This window comes from Polypterus senegalus, chromosome 8, assembly GCF_016835505.1.
Source record: "Polypterus senegalus isolate Bchr_013 chromosome 8, ASM1683550v1, whole genome shotgun sequence".
In the NCBI taxonomy this organism is placed as follows: Eukaryota; Metazoa; Chordata; class Cladistia; order Polypteriformes; family Polypteridae; genus Polypterus; species Polypterus senegalus.
Window position 1 is genome coordinate 164370284 of NC_053161.1, and position 20995 is coordinate 164391278.

At 43.1% G+C, this 20995-nt stretch overlaps 1 protein-coding gene across 1 annotated transcript in view; it reads right to left on the minus strand.

Annotated features, from left to right (window-relative positions):
• The window catches only part of LOC120533374 (gastrula zinc finger protein XlCGF26.1-like), a 76871-nt gene that overhangs the window by 39374 nt on the left and 16502 nt on the right, over positions 1-20995 (minus strand). Inside the window, exon 3 of the mRNA XM_039760226.1 lies at positions 20043-20738. Coding sequence (XP_039616160.1) covers positions 20043-20738 — 696 coding nt within the window. The remainder of the gene's footprint in view (positions 1-20042; positions 20739-20995) is intronic.

The following is a 20995-nucleotide window of genomic DNA, read 5'->3' on the forward strand; positions in this document are numbered from 1 at the left end:
GTGTCTCCAACAATCTGTGTAAATGTAGAATGACAGGAACTGTGAGGCAATAAAATGCTAAACACATAACTAAAACACACTTTGTTCATGTTATAGTAATGCTGACGTGACATGTGTAATGTGTGAAGACTGAAGTCCACATATCAAATACACACTTTCACAAAAGGTATATGTGACGGTGCAAGTCGACTTTTTGCTCATTCACTTTGGGAGCCTCTCGAACCCGACACCGTCGATAGTCATGACAGGGATGAGCTCTACAATTGAGGACACCACATGAAGCCAGGGAAAGGTGCAAAAGTGCGCAGCTGCTTTCATTAAAAGCCAACCAACAAAACAAAAAAAAGGGGTTAAAAATAAAAAGAGTAAATACAAGGTGCTAATGGAGGTTAAAATCTCAATAAATAAATCCATTAAAAATGAGGTTAAAATACTGACACGAGTCTTCTTTAAATCATCAGTCCCCGGCGCTTCCCTTTTAAAAGCGATGCCTCTCCAGCTTATCCTTCCCGGGCCTTGCAGCACGGAGAGACGTCCACCAACAGGCGCAGACATCCGTTAAACCAAGCCCGTGTCCCCGCCACCCAGTCCGCAGGGTGCCACCAGACCCACCACTGCCAATCCAGACTCCACCTGGTGAAAGCGCGCCATCCTCCCATCGCTGCCAATCCGGGCTCCACCCAGCAAGAGGACACACCGGAGAGTAGTGATCACTCCTGCTCTTGGCTGCTCAGTAGGCGTGATCCTCGCGCCCACCTCCTAAGCGCTGGCCTCGTGCTGCCTCCTGGGGCACCATCCCTGTCCCCCTGCTTCTCTCTATAAGCTCCAGCTTACTCCCGCTCCTGCCTTGCTTTGCGTCTTTTGCCCTCCGCTCTTTCTTTTGTCTGTTTTGTTTCCTTTTCCCCGTCTTGTGTCGGCTCGTTTTTAAAGCTCTGTGGGCGCAGCGTCTCGATCGCGCACCGCAGGGAGCTGATGAAGCAGTTGAGGGAGACCGCACCCTCCCCATTTACCACACCAACTCCACCTAACCTGTGCAAATGTGCCCATGGAGAACAACCCGGCCCATGGATTATTTATTAAAAATGCCACTATACCACAGTATAACAAAACAAGTGTGCCTTTATTCACGAATAGAGCCAAAGAAATTATTCAGCTTACATGTTGCTATCAATGTGTAAAGACCAAAGCCCAAATATCAATCGACACAAAGGAGACGTGTGTGTTCGGCTGGTGCAAATGTAAGAACTGCTGCCTCGTAATCAAGAGGTTGCGGGTTTGAGCCTGCATTTACCATTTTGAATTTTGAGCTGCCATTCTTGTTACTATTCTATATAATGCAAACATACAATTGATTTGAATCCGCAACCCTCGCTGCAAAATTTTGCAACTTAGTGCTGAAGGGACACAACAAACGCAGCTCAACCATTTCTTCTTGGTGTCTCATTGAGCAAACAGACACCGCAGTGTCTATGGTGGTTGTCACTTTTCCTCGCACACCGACAGCCACATCAACATGCCGTTTGAATGATTTTTTTTTTTTGTTTTACCAAAAAATCTTCTTCTTATATAATACGCTACCGTGGCTGTCCGGGATTTTAAAGCACCAAACCTTTTGACCAATTGACCTGAAATTTGGTACGCATATATTACGTGATGTCTACTGTCCGCTTTCGGGGTGATGATTGACCTCCAAGGTTATTCCTTTTTTTATTTTTATTTTATTGTAGAATCAACACTCGGCAGGGTGGCGCAGTGGTAGCGCTGCTGCCTCGCAGTTAGGAGACCCGGGTTCGCTTCCCGGGTCCTCCCTGCGTGGAGTTTGCATGTTCTCCCCGTGTCTGCGTGGGTTTCCTCCCACAGTCCAAAGACATGCAGGTTAGGTGGATTGGCGATTCTAAATTGGCCCTAGTGTGTGCTGGGTGTGTTTTAGTGTGTCCTGTGGTGGATTGGCACCCTGCCCAGGATTGGTTCCTGCCTTGTGCCCTATGTTGGCTGGGATTGGCTCCAGCAGACCCCCGTGACCCTGTGTTCAGATTCAGCGGGTTGGAAAATGGATGGATGGATCAACTCTCGGCAGTGGCTACGTGGCGCATGTGTACGGGCGCCGTTCTCATCCCTACCACTTCAGATCTTAAGTCATTCTTGAGGCAGATTGAAGACTGAAGTGAAAAATTAAGGAAAATGTACTAATTAATTGCAACACAAATATTTTAACGTGAAAAGATGCAGGCTAAAGAGAAGAAGTGGGCTGCTCAGGAAGCACTGACCCCTGCTGGTCACCACTCTTAACATCGGCCAGTTCTGATGAGGATCCTCACACCATCACCCTCTGCTTCCTGTGTCTGAGCCAATTCTGCACCCATCTACAAACATCACCCTGAACTGCCACTTCTTTCAGTTTGATGCCCATCCTCTCATGTGGCACCTTATCAAATGCTATGCATAAAATTATGCCATGCAGATTCTGCATTTAAGTGGTGGCATTAATCAAAGGGTCTTAGCAGAAATACAACAGTTGAGATGACAGAATTGCACAATAATATCTGAGGACTCCAGCATCTCAATGGCAAACAACAAACTCAGAGTTAAGAAGATCTAAATCGACCCTAAGTGGCCTACAATATTAAGTAGAAGCACCACAGAGAAGGAAAACAAAGATTTTTGAAGTAAAATATACTGCTTACAAAAATTAAAGGAACACTTTTTTTATTGGGCCTGGCATGAAATCAATTAAACCTGTCTGATAATTTTCTGGTTGGTTAAGCAGCTGAGGTCATTGTTAATCACTTTCAGCTGTATTGGTGTTCATGGACTTAACGACAAGTGCACTAAAGTGGCAACAATTAGAAAACCCTCAAAACAGGACTGGTTTTACATGTGGAGGTCATTTCAAGTTTCTCCCTCTTGATCTTTTTTGGCTGGTTTTCCACTCGTGCTAGTTTTGGCTTGAGTAATCATCTCTACTGGCAGTATGAGGCGATTCCTTAACCCTACAGAAGTTGCACAGGTTGTCCAACTTCTCCAGGATGGCACATCCACACGTGCTGCCAGCACAATCTCCAGAACATGGAGGAGATTTCAGCAGACTGGCTGTTATTCTCGGAGAGCTGGACAGGGCCGTAGAAGGTCCTCAACCCATCAGCAGGACCGATACCTGCTCCTTTGTGCAAGGCGGAACAGGCTGAGCACTGCTCGTGCCCTACAGAATGACCTCCAGAGGGCCACTGGTGTGAATGTCTCTACCCAAACAATCAGGAACAGACTTCATGAAGATGGCCTGAGGCCCGACGTCCTGTAGTGGGCCCTGTGCTCACTGCCCAGCACCGTGGAGCTCGACTGGCATTTGCTTAAGAACACCAGAATTGGCAAGTCCGCCACTGGCGCCCTGTACTTTTTACAGACGAGAGCAGGTTCACCCTGAGCAGCTGTGATAGACGTGAAAGAGTCTGGAGAAGAAAAGGAGAACAATATGCTGCCTGCAACGTCGTTCAACATGACAGGTTTGGTGGTGGGTCAGTGATGGTCTGGGGAGGCATATCCATGGAGGGACGCACAGACATCTATTGCTTAGGAAATGGTGCTCTGACTGCCATAAGGTATCGAGATGAAATCCTTGAACCCATTGTCAGACCCTACGCTGGTGCAGTAGGTCCTGGTTTCCTCCTAATGCACGACAATGCCCGGCCTCATGTGGCAAGAGTATGCAGGCAGTACCTGGAGGATGAAGGAATTGAAACAATTGAATGGCCTTCACGATCCCCTGACTTAAACCCAATAGAACATCTGTGGGACATTATGTTTCGGTCCATTAGGCGCCGCCAGGTTGCTCCTCAGACTGTACAACAGCTCAGGGATGCCCTCATACAGAACTGGGAGGAAATGCCACAAAACACCATCCGTCGTCTCATTAGGAGCATGCCCCGACGTTGTCAAGCATGCATACAAGCTCGTGGGGGCCACACAAGATACTGAAAAGCATTTTGAGGAGCAGAAATTAAGTTTTTGAAAAAATGGACTAGCCTGCCACATCTTCATTTCACTCTGATTTTAGGGTGTCTACACAATTGAGCCCTCTGTAGGCAGAAAACTTTTATTTCCATTAAAAGACTTGGCATCCTTTTGTTCCTAAGACATTGCCCTGTCGTTATTTGTATAGATATCCAACTTCATATTGAGATCTGATGTATCTAATGTGTTTCTTTAAAGTGTTCCTTTAATTTTTGTGAGCAGTGTATATGAAGCGCCCCGGTAATTCCATGTCATATGACTTTGACTGGCTATAAATATAAATTGCACAGAAGTGGGTCTCCTATTGTTTTAAAGCTCTTTTCCAGCTCTACATTTTGCGTAACTAATACACTAAAATGAAAAATTACCATGTTATGAATGATTGTATTATAAAATCTAATAGTGAAAAAAACTATATTTTAAAATTGGTCAGTTTTTTGACTAAAGCTAGTTTATAATGTCATGAACATTTCCAGAACATTTGGTATTTCGGTTGCTGCTGAGCTATCGTGACTTACGTGAAGTGTGCATCAAAACCACGATTCCTTCCAAAGCTGTTGGAGAGTGGTGATTGACCAGTGAGTGGTACGTTAGTTTATCAGGGCTCATGAAAATGCAGACTAAAGCCAGAACTAGCCGTGAAAATATCATTTTAATTGAGGGTGCTTTCACAAATGCAGTCTTAAAGCTGCACAATGTGAATTAACAAATGATGAGATTTGTAAAATGAAAGCGCCATGGGTTTGTGACACTTGAAACTTGAATTTGTTCATCAAGTATTACTCTTTCATGAAGTGTATTAAGCAGCTTGTGTCTTCACCATATAGTGAGGCAAACATCCAGAACACACCTAAGCTGACCAAGTGACTTACTGATGTTAAAAGGAAGTGGCTACAAAAGTATTTTTAAAACATCCGTGGGTCAAACTGTCCTGAAGATTAGTGGCATTCACTAGCATGTGACCTGTGCTGTCTCCCAGTGTTGTGATATATTTATATGATACTCTTTTAAGCTGCCCTTGTTTTTATTAGAAATGTGGAGAGGACTAAGGGCTCATTTATACTTCACGCGACGCGACGCATGCTACAGCGGACGCTCCTGCTACGCAAGCGTTGAAGTGTTTATACTTGCGCGTGTTCTTTACGTAAAGCTGGAGGAGTCCACCAGGTGGCAGTGTGAGATATTATCACGGTGAGAACATGTTTGGCTTCTCTGTGTTGTGAATTGCCAAAAACACCTATTAAATTCCGATAACACCTTACCGCAATATGTCTGAAAAAGATGTTTATTGATTAAATCCATCAATCCAGGGATGTGTCCATTCCAACAAGCATTGGGCACGACTGAGAAATAATCCCTGGACGAGGTCTCCGCTCATCGCAAGGTGAATACAAGCACACACATACACGAGCGTCATTTTAGCGGCACCAAATCCCCAAATCTGCTTATCTTTGGAAGGAAACCGGAGCACAGTGTGGATTACCAGCAACATAACTCCCTGCGAGACAGCAGTGCTACCGCTCCGCCACCGTGACACCCCCGTGTGTGTAATTATTAACAGTATTCATTATTTAAATGAAATTATATGTAAAATGTAACATACACACTTCAATGCATTTCACCATGAAAGTGATATCAAGTATGAATCTAAAGGTTCTAAATGTGCAGAGAGTTGGAATATCAGACATTTAATTTGTTCTGTGTGGTGATCTTTTGCTGCTTGCCGCAGCTGTCAGGTCCAAGAAGCTCGTAGCGATTAAAAACTGGGAGGACGTTTACGACCGTCTGCTTTAATGATAAAGTAAACTACGAGGTTAAAGTGGACAATTCGAGATTAAAGCCGAAATGTCCACTTTAATCACAAAATACACGTTTTCACCATGTCCTTTATTTTTTTCTCAGTGGTTCAAATATAACGCGATACATTATGTTGCTGTTGTTAAGTTGCAAAAATAAAAAAATTTAAAAAGACGACACAAAAGATGGTATGTGAGACTTTTAAAATGTATCGTGTCATTACGATCGGGAATATGCGACGCTTGAATAAAAGCACCACGAATGCATCTGTATGTCGGCATTTTGCTTCAACACTTTGAACCATTCATCAAACAGCAAAACGCGCACATCGATTCCCGAAGGATCTCCATAGAGCGTTCATTTCACGCGTCCTCTGAGCAGGTCCTCAGAAATTAACGCGACGCGTTACGCGAGTTGCAGTACCAGCAAAAAGTCGGGGGGCGCAGTGTGCTAAAAGTCAGGACGTGACGTCAGAGTCTACATGTGACAGCCAGCCTCTATGGAGATCCTTCGGGGATCGATGTGCGCACTTTGCTGTTTGATGAATGGCTCAAATACAGCGCTATACATTATGTAGCCGATGTGAAGTTGCAAAAAAAAAAAAAAAAGAGAGAGAGACGGCACAAAAGATGGTATGTGAAACTTTTAAAATGTATCGTGTCATTTATATATGTCTTTTTTATGTTTTAATTTTTGCAACTGTAGTTGATTCTATAGATCAGGACTTGTCTGTGCTAAAACAAAAATGTCCATTGATGACTGACATTAATCAGACAAATAGAGGAGCAGCAAATGTTAGTACCAGGTTTTTAACGCAGCAAAAGTACAAAGTTCAGTAAGCACTCACGTATTGGGAAATCATAGACACCAACTCCTCCTGCTATCGCCTCCTTCAGTGGGCTACTTTTTACAAGTAGCGGACTTATTCTACACTTGTGGAACTCCCTGATATATCCAAGAATCTGCACGCTCCATATCACGACCTGAGGGAGGTATGGACCCAACTGAAATCGATTACACATACTGATCATTGATCTTTGGACTTCCAGCCTACCTAATGCACATTAAAGACCAACACATACAAAATGTATTCAACCATGCAACCAAAAAAAAAAAAATCCAAATCAACCTCCAGTTTAGGATATTATTTGGTAAGAGTAAAGGTAGGGCAGGAATTACCTCACCTTCTGTGAAGATTAACCTTTGACGTCAGCCCCGGTGTGGAAAATCTTCAGCTTTTGAACTGCAGACTGTTTCTATTAAATTTGAATTGTTTTGCCCAAACCGAATTTACAGGATTTTAATTACAGGAACAGCAAGCATTGTTGTGCTGTTCTGATCAGCTTTTATCCAACCATCTTCTGCAAACTCACAGATTTTTAGGACAGATTGCTGATCTGACTCAAAAGTAGATGAACCAGGTCACTGAGGCATTGAAACAACATTATGTCACAGTGATAAGTGATTTAACGCATAAATTAACTCAGAGTAATGGACTAGCAGTGCATAGGGCAATATCTTATAGCACATAAAAGATATCAAAATAGGTGTTATGAAGAAAGGCAGAAGGCAGACTTGCAATACGCTGTAGTCGCTGTGGTGTGTCGGTTAGAACACAGGAACTAATCCAACCATTTCAGGAACATCACTTTAATGTTGAGATGCCAAAATTTCACATGAAGTAGAACTACTGTACAGATAGGTGAGTAGGTGTATGTGTGGTTCTAACAGGCAAACAACAAAATAAGACATTTAGTACATATATAATAAACTGCTCAAAAAATTTAAAGGAACACTTTGAAAACACATCAGATCTCAATGGGAAAAAGAAATCCTCCTGGATATCTATACTGCTATAGACTGGGTAATGTGTTAGGAACGAAAGGATGCCACATCGTTTGATGGAAATGAAAATGATCAACCTACAGAGCCCTGAATTCAAAGACGCCCCAAAAATCAGAGTGAAAAAATTATGTGGCAGGCTAGTCCATTTTGCCAAAATTTAATTGCAGCAACTCAAATTGTATGCAGCACTTTGTATGGCCCCTGTGTTCTTGTATACATGCCTGACAACATCGGTGCATGCTTCTAATGAGATGACAGATGGTGTTGTGGGGGATCTCCTCCCAGATCTGGACCAGGGCATCACTGAGCTCCTGGACAGTCTGAGGTGCAACCTGGTGGCATTGGATGGACCAAAACATAATGTCCCAGAGGTGTTCTATTGGATTTAGGTCAGGAAAGTGTGGTGGCCAGTCAATGGTATCAATTCCTTCATCCTCCAGGAACTGCCTGCATACTCTCACCACATGAGGCCAGGAATTGTCGTGCACCAGGAGCCACTGTACCAGCATAGGGTCTGACAATGGGTCCAAGGATTTCATCCTGATACCTAATGGCAGCCAAGGTGCCTTTGTCAAGCCTGTAGCGGTCTGTGTGACCCTCCATGGATATGCCTCCCCAGACAATCATTAACCCACCACCAAACTGCTCATGCTGAATGATGTTACAGGCAGCATAATGTTCTCCATGGCTTCTCCAGACCCTTTCACTTCTGTCACATGCTCAAGGTGAACCTGCTCTCATCTGTAAAAAGCACAGGGCACCAGTGGTGCATCTGCCAATTCTGGTATTCTATGGCGAATGCCAATCGAGCTGCATGCTGCTGGGCAGTGAGCTCAGGGCCCATTAGAGGACATGGGGCCCTTGGGTCACCCTCATGAAGTCTTTCTGGTTGTTTGGTCAGAGACATTCACACCAGTGGCCTGCTGGAGGTCATTTTGTAGGGCTCTGGCAGTGCTCATCCTGTTCCTCCTTGCCCAAAGGAGCAGATACTGGTCCTGCTGATGGGTTATGGACCTTCTATGGCCCTCTCCAGCTCTCCTAGAGTAACTGCTTGTCTCCTAGAATCTCCTCCATGCCCTTGAGACTGTGCAGGGAGACACAGCAAACCTTCTGGCAATGACACGTATTGATGTGCCATCCTGCAGAAGTTGGACTACCTGTGCAACCTCTGTAGGGTCCAGGTATCGCCTCATGCTACCAGTAGTGACACTGACTGTAGCCAAATGCAAAACTAGTGAAGAAACAGTCAGAAAAGATGAGGAGGGAAAAATGTCAGTGGCCTCCACCTGCTAAACCATTCCTGTTTTGGGGTCATCTCATTGTTGCCCCTCTAGTGCATCTGTTGTTAATTTCATTAACACCACAGCAGCTGAAACTGATTAACAACCCCTCTGCTACTTAACTGACCAGATTAATATCCCATAAGTTTAATTGACTTTATGCTATACTCTGATTAAAAAGTGTTCCTTTAATTCTTTTGAGCAGTATATATATATAGTGTATATATATATATATATATATATATATATATATATATATATATATATATATATATATATATATATATACACATATACACACACGTTATCTCACTATGCTATACACAAATGTCCAATAGGTGGCACTATAGCTTCACACTTTCAACTTAAGGTGTTTGCAATTACAATTTCAATGTGGTAACGTAAAATATTAACCTAACTACTAATTCAAAACAGTTCTCTCTCTAACTTTTAACACTTAACATCTAAATATGTACATAAACACTTACATTTGGTCAACAACGCACAAACTTAAACTTTCTCTAGTGGCTCCAGTAGTTCCGGCTTTCACGAGGTACATCTAACAAACGCACGTGCTCACTGCACACGCCACGGTTTTCACGTGATCATGCTTCAGTGCCTTAAAGGCACAGGAGCCTTTTTTACAATAGGCTAACTCTAACTTCTCTTGATGCTTTTAGAAGGATCCAGTTTAACCTTTATACGCCGCAGTTAAGTTTCTACATTCCTGATTTGGAAGATGACAACAGTGGTCCTGTACAAACGATATCTCAAAAACAGGTTCCACAATAGTCAACAGTTATTTATTCTTCATTTCCTAATCCCAGGCAGGAACTTAATACCGAATGAGACTTAACAACATACAGGGTGTCCCACTCGGGAGTACAACTTTAAAAATGCGAATTACTCGCGAACGCGTGAACGTAAAGGCGAGCTGTAAGAACTGAACATACCTGTATTTAGTGGAAAACAAGTCCACATTACAAAAGGTGCTGAAAATGTCCTCCCCCAACGTCCGCGCACAAGGAAACGCGACGCTCCATATTTGAGAATGTCCTCTGCAACATGTCACTGTCGATGGCAGCAATTTCACGCTCGATGTTTGCTTTCAGTTGTTCGATGGTCCTGGGTTTGCTTGCATAAACCTTGCCCTTTAAATATCCCCCTAGAAAAAAATCTGGGGGAGTTAAATCGGGCGATCGAGGTGGCCACAAACCTTTCGAGATCACCCTGTCTCCAAAAAACGATCGGATCTCTTCCATACTGGCGTGAGAGATATGGCACGTTGCCCCGTCCTGTTGGAAGTAACCTTTTTGAAGTTCGTAGTCGTCCAGTTGTTTCACAAATTCGTCAAATATGGACAAGTATTGCATGCTTGCTTTCGCCACTCTGCAGGGTTGGTGTCTGGGGGTAGACGGCCGAGCCCGGCCGCTGCCACATCCGGAGCCGCTATAGTGTCCGCCTCTTTATGACACAGAATCAATTCTTCATTAAATAAGGAATATTTTGAACCTTGTTGCATGGTGATACATGCACGCGTTGCAGAGTAATTCGCATTTTGAAAGTTGTACTCCCGAGTGTGACACCCTGGTATTTGAAATAAGAAAAGCTAAAGATGAGCACCATCTAGTGGTGATGTTCAACATTGTTCCTACTTCGGGATTGCCCGTCTTTGGGCAATGACGTCCTCAAGCTGAGCCTCAGCGAGAGAACAGAAACAAACAGAGATGGCGTGTTTGTCTCGCTTGTTTGGCTTTAAATGTTCATCTCAGTTCGGCTTTTGAAGGCATTGTCGGTATATAGAAATGTTTTATAGATGTTTACTTCTTTATATTAATGCATATTTGAGAGTCTGTTAAGTATTTAAAGTTATTTGGTGGTGTACGTTTAAGGTGAAACGTTTTTACACTTAGTTTTGTTATGGGAACTTTCACTGCATTAATAGAGTACTTGTGAGCAGACCTTTATCAGACATTCGTACCAGCTTTGCCAGAGTCTGTACAGAGAATGTTTGCCATTTCTTTTTTTTTTTTATATATTTGTAAAGAATAAGTAATTCCGCCATTAAGTTTGTAATGCAAGCATTTCTCACATCTTTGTGTTTATGATTTGCTTGTACTTTTTCCCAATTCCAACTGGCTTCAGTAAACAAAGCTAACTGGAAACTCTTGTCTGTGTGGTCATTGGAAAGGAGTTGATCAGAATGTCGACTTGAGGCAGAAGGCAGGACAATTATTATTGTTTTATTGTACTAACAATTTATGCATTTGTTCCAGTGTGATTCTTTTCCAATTAATTTTTTAGACCTGGGAATGGGAAATAAGTACAGAACCTGTTTTAATTAGTTTAAATCCTGGGGAAGGATGGATGTCGTAGGAGTAGGAATTGTAGAATTAGTTTACAGCTTGAGAAAGGAAGAAGTCTGGAGGTAATTAAATGCTCAAACACTTTAAGTGGTCCCACCCATTTCAGGCACCATAATGTTTGGGACCATTGGTGTCACACGTGTTTGTGATTCCTCAGATGTGTTTCATGGCTTCATGAGATGCCTCACCGTCCTTCTGCCCTTTGGAGTCTGTAGTTGCCATTGTTCAGACAAGAGCTATGGCAATGAAAGTCATGGAAGCCATTATGAGGCTGAAAAACAAGAATAAAACCATCAGGGCCATCGGCAACACCTTAGGATGACAAAAATCACCTGTTGGGAATATCATGAGGAAGAAAGAACACACTGGTGAGCTCAGAAATCACAAAGGGACTGGCAGGCCAAGGAAGACCTCCACTGCTGATGACAGAAGAATCTCACTATTGTAAAGAAAAAGCCCCCAACGCCTGTCTGACAGATCAGACACAGTCTTCAGGAGGCAGACGTGTGTGTCAGAGATGACTATCTGCAGAAGACTTCATGCACAGAAATACAGAGGACACACTGCAAGATGCAAACCACTAGTTAGCCACAAAAACAGGATGGTCAGATTACAGTTTGTGAAAAAGGACTTCAAAGTGCCTGCAGAATTCTTGTGGACAGACCAGACAAAGATGAAGATGCATCAGAGTGATGGAAAGAGCAAAGTGTGGAGATGAAAAGGAACTGCCCGAGATCCGAAGCAGACCACCTCAACTGTTGAACATGGCGGTGATGGTGTTATGTCTTGGGCATGTACGGCTGCCACAGGTCCTGGCACACTTCTCTTTATTGATGATAAAACTGCTGACAGCGTGGCACAGTGAGGTGTGTAGAAACATCTGATCTGCTCAAGTTCAAGTAAATGCCTCCATACTCACTGGACGGCGCTTCATCTTACAACAACATAATTGAGCCAAACATATTGTTGAGGCAACACGGGAGTTTTTCAAGAGGAGAGCAGAGGATTATCTGGATACAGGTTCCAGCACTGGAAGACATTTATAGCACACACTGCCTCAGGAAAGCCACCAGCATATGCATGGATTCCACTTGGCATGTGCACAGTCTATTTGAACTTCTCCCATCCATCCATTTCAGAGCCTTTCCTGTAGGGCCCTCGCGGTTCAGACCGTTTCATCACGAGAGCTAGAAACGCACTCAATCAGTCAGTCAAGTGCTCCTGGTAGAAGTGCTTGTACTTTGAGTTACAATCACCTCACTGTAAACTTGCACTACAACTGTAATATTGCACAACCTGAGCCACTTTGTGAATCATATGCCCTATATGTACATATTCTTACATTGTTCTTTATTGTATTATTTTGTTTACCTTTTATATGAAAATAAGTTCATGGAGGTGTGGCATTTTGAATCTTATTGTACCATACAATGACAATAAAGGAATTCAATTCAGTGCAATTAGTAGAGAGCGCGTATTTACAGATGATGATGATGATGACTGCCTTCTAAGCTGATTCAGATTTCCAAGAGCTATCCTGTTTGCTGTTAGAATATTAGGACGTATACTTGATATAATTTTATGATGAAATGAATTAAAATATGCATATTACATTTTACTATTTGGTTAACTTCATTAAATAATGTATACTGTTAATAGTTAAACAGGTGAGGGCGTGGTGACGCAGTGGTAGTGATAAGCTGGCACCCCATTCAGGGATTGTTCCTGCCTCGCACTCTATGCTTGCTGGGACTGGCGCGTCCCTGGATGGATGGAATAATTAAACATTTATTATAAAGACTTTTGAATGTTCCTTAAAAGTTTTGACGAATCAGAATTCTACGCTTACCGCTAGTTTTACATTTATTACAGAGCTCATTGTGTGGCAATTGGTTAGGTGGAGAAAGAAAATGGAAGGACAGGAATTGAGGGTTGGTATGTTTGACTGACTCTGCAATAAATGATCCCTCATCACTACTGTTGTGCCACCATGCCCCTATGATTAATACATGCTTTAATGCATTTCATCATGAAAATGATACCAAGTATACATCTTAGTATTCTAAATGAGAGCTGTAATTTCATGACTGTAATGTATTCTGTGTGGCAATCACTGCCTGCGCGCTCCTCTCAACACAAGAAAAACCCTTCTAAGAAGCATGTAGCAATTAAGGACTGCATCGGGGAACACAGAATACAAAGTATTTAACATGCTACTTTAGTTATGATGGGATTCGAGAAACTCTAGTAAATTAAAAGTTTATGACATTGTTTTAATGACAAAATTAACTACTAGATTAAAGTGGAAATTTCTAAAGGACAGCATCTCAGAATACAGACTCTTTGTTGGCCGATTCAGTGGACCAGAGATGTTGCCTCCTACACTTTAGTGCATAGACTGGAATCTGGCCACAGGAGACCTAGAGGATAACAAATGCAGTTCAAAGATTATCTTGAAAGAAAACCTTGATTTTTATGTAACATCAGAAGAATTGGAGAAACTTGCAGCAGAATGTAAACTATGAAAAAACTATCTGCCAAAATGGCATAATTTGGAACACCAAGAACATGACTTTTGGAGGAGCATCGCCAATGAACTCCCCAGCAATGGCTGAATCCTCTGCTGAACCCCACTCTGTGGTAATAGTATTGACCTGTTCAGCCAGATTCCTCTTAACAGCGAGGTGGGGATAGACAAGGTTGCTGTTGCCCCATTGTCGATGGAGCACCATAAGTATCCCCACTTACCTAATTCTTTTAAAGCATTTCCCCATCTTCTGTTCGGTCTATTTTGAAGCAGCATTAGTCAACAACTTTAAAATGCTCTTCTGCCTTGTGTCTGATGGTGGTAGGGGTAGACTTTAATATCCACATAAACAATGCCCCAAAGTGCACTGATTAAATGAGTGTAAAAATTTTATTAAGACAAAAATGAAATGCAGGAAAGATATAATGGTAATAAATACTAAACATTTACAAAAAAGCTCAATACTGCAAAGGTACTCTCACACGTACAAGTGATCAGCTATAAATACAACACAATTTGAGCAGACTAATATCTGTTGTTGGTACATAATGCAGCCGCAGGGGATGCAAAAACCAATGTGTTTCTTCGTGCCAGTCCAAAGCCCGGATGAATAAGGAGGGTTACATCAGGAAGGGCATCCGGTGTAAAATTTTACCGAATCAATATGCAGACAACAATACAAATTTCCATACCGGATTGGTCGATCCCCGGATTAACAACGACTGCCACCAGTACTGTTAGCCAACAGGGTGCTGGCGGAAATTGGGCTACTGTTGGCCGAAGAAAAGGGGGGAGACGTGTCCAAAGACAGGAGGAGAGGAGGAAAGTAAAGAGAGTGGAACTAAGGGTAGGAACTTTAAATGTTGGCAGTATGACTGGTAAGGGGAGAGAGTTAGCTGATATGATGGAGAGAAGGAAGGTTGAAATATTGTGTGTGCAAGAGACTAAATAGAAGGGGAGTAAGGCCAGGTGGATCGGAGGTGGATTCAAATTGTTCTATCATGGTGTGGATGGGAGAAGAAACGGGGTAGGGGTTATGCTGAAGGAACAATATGTCAAGAGTGTTTAGGAGGTGAAAAGAGTGTCAGGCAGAGCAATGATTATGAAGCTGGAAATTGGAGGTGTGATGATAAATGCTGTTAGTGCATATGCACCGCAAGTTGAGTGTGCAATGGGTGAGAAAGAAGATTTTTGGAGTGAGCTGAATAAAGTGATGAACAGTGTACCCAACGGACAGAAAGTGGTGATTGGAGTGGATTTCAATGGGCATGTTGGTGAAGGGAACAGTGGAGATGAGGAGGTGATGGGTAGGTAGGGTGTCAAGGAGAGGAATGAAGAAGGTCAGAGGATAGTGGATTTTGCCAAAAGGATGGACATGGCTGTGGTGAATACGTATTTTAAGAAGAGGGAGGAACATAGGGTTACGTACAAGAGTGGAGGAATATGCACACAGGTAGATTACATCCTATGCAGAAGAGTCTATCTGAAGAAGATTGAAGAGTGCATAGTGGTGGCAGGGGAAAGTGTAGTTAAGCAGCATAGGATGGTGGTCTGTAGGATGACGTTGGAGATCAAGAAGAGGAAGAGAGTGAGGGCAGAGCCAAATATCAAATGGTGGAATTTGAAAAAGGAAGACTGCAAGGTTGAGTTCATGGAGGAGGTGAGACAGGCACTGGATGGCAGTGAAGAGTTACCAGACAGCTGGGAAACTACAGCAGATGTGATAAGGGTGACAGAAAGAAGAGTGCTTGGTGACATCTGGACAGAGGAAGGAGGAAAAGGAAACCTGGTGGTGGAATGAGGAAATACAGGAGAGTATACAGAGGAAGAGGATGGCAAAGAAGAAGTGGGATAGTCAGAGAGATGCAGAAAGTAGACAAGAGTACAAGGAGATAAGGCGCAAGGTGAAGAGAGAGACGACAAAGGCTAGACAAAAGACGTATGATGAGTTGTATGAGAGGTTTGACACTAAGGAGGGAGTAAAGGACCTGTGGGCTAGAGAGAGGGACTGAGCTGGGGAAGATGTGCAGCAGGTTAAGGTAATAAAGGATAAAGATGGAAACGTACTCACAAGTGAGGAGAGTGTATTGAGCAGATGGAAAGATTACTTTGAGAGGCTGATGAATGAAGACAACGAGACAGAGAAGAGGTTGGAGGATGTGGAGATAGTGAATCAGGAAGTGCAACAGATTAGCAAGGAGGTAGAAAGGACATTGATGAAGAGGATGAACAATGGAAAGGCCATTGGTTCAGATGACTTACCTATGGAAGTATGGAGGTGTTTAGGAAAGATGGCAGTGAAGTTTTTAACCAGATTGTTTAATAGAATCTTGGAAAGTGAGAGGATGCCTGAGGAGTGGAGAAGAAGTGTACTGGTGCCGATATTTAAGAATAAGGGGGATGTGCAGGACTGTAGTAACTACAGGGGAATAAAATTGATGAGCCACAGCATGAAGTTATGAGAAAGAGTAGTGGAAGCTAGGTTAAGAAGTGAGGTGATGATTAGTGAGCAGCAGTATGGTTTCATGCCAAGAAAGAGCACCACAGATGCAATGTTTGCTCTGAGGGTATTGATGGAGAAGTTTAGAGAAGGCCAGAAGGAGTTGCATTGCATCTTTTTGGACCTGGAGAAAGCGTATGACAGGGTGCCTCGAGAGGAGCTGTTGTGTTGTATGAGGAAGTCGGGAGTGGCAGAGAAGTATGTAAGAGTTGTACAAGATATGAAGAAGGGAAGTGTGACCGTGGTGAGGTCTGCGGTATGAGTGACGGATGCATTCAAGGTGGACGTAGAGTTATATCAGGGATCGGCTCTGAGCCCTTTCTTATTTGTAATGGTGATGACAGATGAGATTAGACAGGAGTCCCCGTGGACTGATGTCTGCTGATGACATTGTGATCTGTAGCGATAGTAGGGAGCAAGTTGAGGAGACCCTAGAGATGTGGAGACATGTTCTATAGGAGAGTAATGAAGGTCAGTAGGAACAAGACAGAATACGTGTGTGTGTGAATGAGAGGGAGGTCAGTGGAATGGCGAGGATGTAGGGAGTAGTAGAGTAACGAAGGTGGATGAGTTTAAATACTTGGGATCAACGGTACAGAGTAATGGGGATTGTGGAAGAGAGGTGAAAAAGAGAGTGTAGGCAGGGTGGAATGAGTGTAGAAGAGAGTCAGAGTAATTTGTGACAGACGGGTATCAGCAAGAGTGAAAGGGAAGGACGGTAGTGAGACCAGCTATGTTATATGGGTTGGAGACGGAGGTCCTGACCAGAATGCAGAAGACAAAGCTGGAGGTGGCGGAGTTAAAGATGCTAAGATATGCATTGGGTGTGATAAGGATGGATAGGATTTGAAACAAGGACAGTAGAGGGTCAGTTCAAGTTGAACGGTTGGGAGACAAAGTCAGAGAGGTGAGATTGCTTTGGTTTGGACATGTGCAGAGGAGAGATGCTGGGTATATTGGAAGAAGGAAGCTAAGGATAGAGCTGCCAGGGAAGTGGAAAAGAGGAAGGCCTAAGAGAAGGTTTATGGATGTGGTGAGAGAGGACATGCAGGTGATGGGTGTAACAGAACAAGATGCAGAGGACAGAAAGATATGGAAGAAGATGATCTGCTGTGGCAACCCCTAACGGGAGCAGCTGAAAGAAGAAGAAGAAGAATATCTGTTATTGGTACATACAGTATCTCACAAAAGTGAGTACACCCCTCACATTGTTGTAAATATTTTATTATATCTGTTCATGGGACATCACTGAAGATATGACACTTTGATAGAATGTAAAGTAGTCCGTGTACAGCTTGTATTACAGTGTAAATTTGCTGTCCCCTCAAAATAACTCAACACACAGCCATTAATGTCTAAACCACTGGCAACAACAGTGAGTACACCAATATGTGAAAATTGTCCAAATTGTGCCCAAAGTGTCAATATTTTGTGTGGCTGGCCACCATTATTTTCCAGCACTGCATTAACTCTCTTGGGCATGGAGTCCACCAGTTGCCACTGGAATCCTCTTCCACTCCTCCATGACGACATGGAGCTGGTGGATGTTAGAGACTTTGTGCTCCTCCATTTTCTGTTTGAGGATGCCCCACAGATGCTCAATAGGGTTTAGGTCTGGAGACATGCTTGGCCAGTCCAGAACCTTTACCCTCAGTTTCTTTAGCAAGGCAGTGGTCGTCTTGGAGGTGCGTTTGGGGTCGTTATCATGTTGGCATACTGCCCTGCGGCCCAGTTTCAGAAGGGAGAGGATCATACTCTGCTTCAGTATGTCACAGTGCATGTTAGCATTCATGGTGCCCTCAATGAACTGTAGCTCGCTAGTGCCGGCAGCATTCATGCAGCCCCAAACCATGACACTCCCACCACCATGCTTGACTGTAGGCAAGACACTTGTCTCTGTACTCCTCACCTGCTTGCCGTCACACACGCTTGACACCATCTGAACCAAATAAGTTTATCTTGGTCTCATCAGACCACAGGACATGGTTCCAGTAATCCATATCCGTAGTCTGCTTGTCTTCAGCAAACTGTTTTCGGGCTTTCTTGTGCATCATTTTTGGAAGAGGCTTCCTTCTGGGACGACAGCCATGCAGACCAATTTAATGCAGTATGCGGCGTATGGTCTGAGCACTGACATGCTGACCCCCCACCCCTTCAATCTCTGCAGCAATGCTGGCAGCACTCATACGTCTATTTTCAAAAGACAACCTCTGGATATGATGCTGAGCACGTGCACTCAACTTCTTTGGTTGACCATGGTGAGGTCTGTTCTGAGTGGAAGGTGTCCTGTTAAACCGCTGTATGGTCTTTCAGGGTGTTGGCAATCTTATAGTCTAGGCCATCTTTATGTAGAGCAACAATTCTTTTTTTTTTCAGATCCTCAGAGAGTTCTTTGCCATGAGCTGCCATGTTGAACTTCCAGTGACCAGCATGAGAGAGTGTGAGAGCGATAACAACAACTTTAACACACCTGAGACCTTGTAACACTAATGAGTTGCATGACACCTGGGGAGGGAAAATGGCTAATTGGGCAGAATTTGGACATTTTTCACTTAGGGGTGTACTCACTTTTGTTGCCAGCAGTTTAGACATTAATGGCTGTGTGTTGAGTTATTTTGAGGGGACAGCAAATTTACAACGTTATACAAGCTGTACACTGAGTACTGTACATTGTATCAAAGTGTCATATCTTCAATGTTATCCCATGAAAAGATATAATAAAATATTAACAAAAATGTGAGGGGTGTACTCACTTTTGTGAGATACTGTAAGTCTTATTGAAACCACACCATTAACTTATTACAAAGGATAACAAACTGCAATAAGTAACTGATATTTTAGATATCCCTCCCCTTATGTCAAGTACTACTCTCCAGTTGATACAACCCCTTTGATCGGTGCCACTTCAGCTTACGTTCTTCTTTACGGCACAAGGTTTCCATGTTTCCCTAGCACTGGTACGTTGTATTTTCCAGAAGGTTTCCAATAGAGCAGTCTGGAGACTTTGTGGTGTATAAACCCTTCACCATTTTCTATCAAGATGTTTGTGAGGTCCTACTTCTATCCAATCAATTCTACAGGTAACAATTCCACCATTTGTGCACAGCCCACTGATTAAATAATCATCGCTGAATGCTGGTGTACTGAAGAGGGAGGTCGTCCATTTGGTTTTTCATTTTTCTATCTAGTTCTTTTATTACACTTAGTTTAATTAGTTAAAGTTCTTATTCAGGCCATCACTATTGCCACGAATTTGCCCAAGCCTTACAACGGAGGTTTATTTGGGGACTATTTTTACACTGGAATACTTGATGTACGAACTTGTGAATTTAAAATGAAAGTCTGCATTTCATTGATTACTGACCTGTACTTGCAGTCTGTTTCGATCAAACACACGCCACTTTCTCACCCCAACATGTCCATCTTAAGAAGTCGACTTTTGTATTTATATGTTGCCTGTGGCTTTTCTCTCACGTGATTACTTCAAAATTTCATGGTGTGCTTACTTTTAAGACAGGAGTGAACCTTACCCTTGAGTTTCTGTTGTAATGCTGTAACTCTTATTCCCTTAAATTCACAGCACGGGTCCACTGTACCACTTGAATTCTTCCTAATAACAACATCCTCTTGCAGTTTTTGGAGTTACAGTAATTGATGGAGATGGACCTGGCTGTTCCTTTTTTGTTATTCCGGTGCTTGCGACTTCGCTCTAGCGTGAATTCTGGAATGTCTCTGAAGATTACTGCTGGTGGTGAATCGTTTGCCACATTCAGAACAGCAGTATGGCCTTTCCCCACTGTGAACTCTTCTGTGTTTCTTAAGGTGGACGATCCTTGAGAATTCTTTCCCACAGTCAGTACAACAATAGGGCTTCTCTCCAGTGTGAATTGTTTGGTGGGCCAGAAGATTGCCTATTTGCGAGAATTGCTTGCCACATTCAGTGCAGCAATATGGCTTCTCTCCAGTGTGAATTCTGGTATGCCTCCTAAGGCTGCTATTGCTAACAAATCGTTGGTCACATTCAGTACAGCAATATGGCTTCTGCCCAGAGTGAATTCTTGAGTGGTTATAAAGACTGCCCGACTGCGAGAATTGCTTCCCACATTCTGAACAGGAATATGGCTTCTCTCCACTGTGAATTCTTGTGTGATTTTTAAGCAGGCTACTGCAGAAGAATTGCTTTCCGCATTCTGTACAGTAATGTGGCTTCTTTAGTTTACGACTGCCTTGCTTATTATTGTATTTTGATTTTTGTTTAAACCTTTTCTTCCGCTCGTGGAAAACACATGAAGCAGTTGAATTTGTGCTGTGCACTTGTCGTTGAACAGATTTATCTATCCTTGTTGGTTTCACAACAGGCAGAGAGCTCCTTTCTAAAGTGGCTGGCGTCAGAACCTTGGACCCGGATATCAGAGCTGTGGAGAAAAAAAACCACAAAATATAATATTGAGATATCAGTAAAACATATACCAAGAAATAACTGCTATATATAAAATACTAGCTGTCCCTGGCGGCTTTGCCTGCGTATTAGTGAAACAGGACAGTGAGGAGGGCCCCACCCAGCTCTCTACTCCTTATGTCACAGTTCCCCCTCCCCTCGGACCGCAGCCTCGGTCTCGGATTAGTGCAAATATATCGCTCCTGCTAACAAACTATGATTCTTAGCGCGATG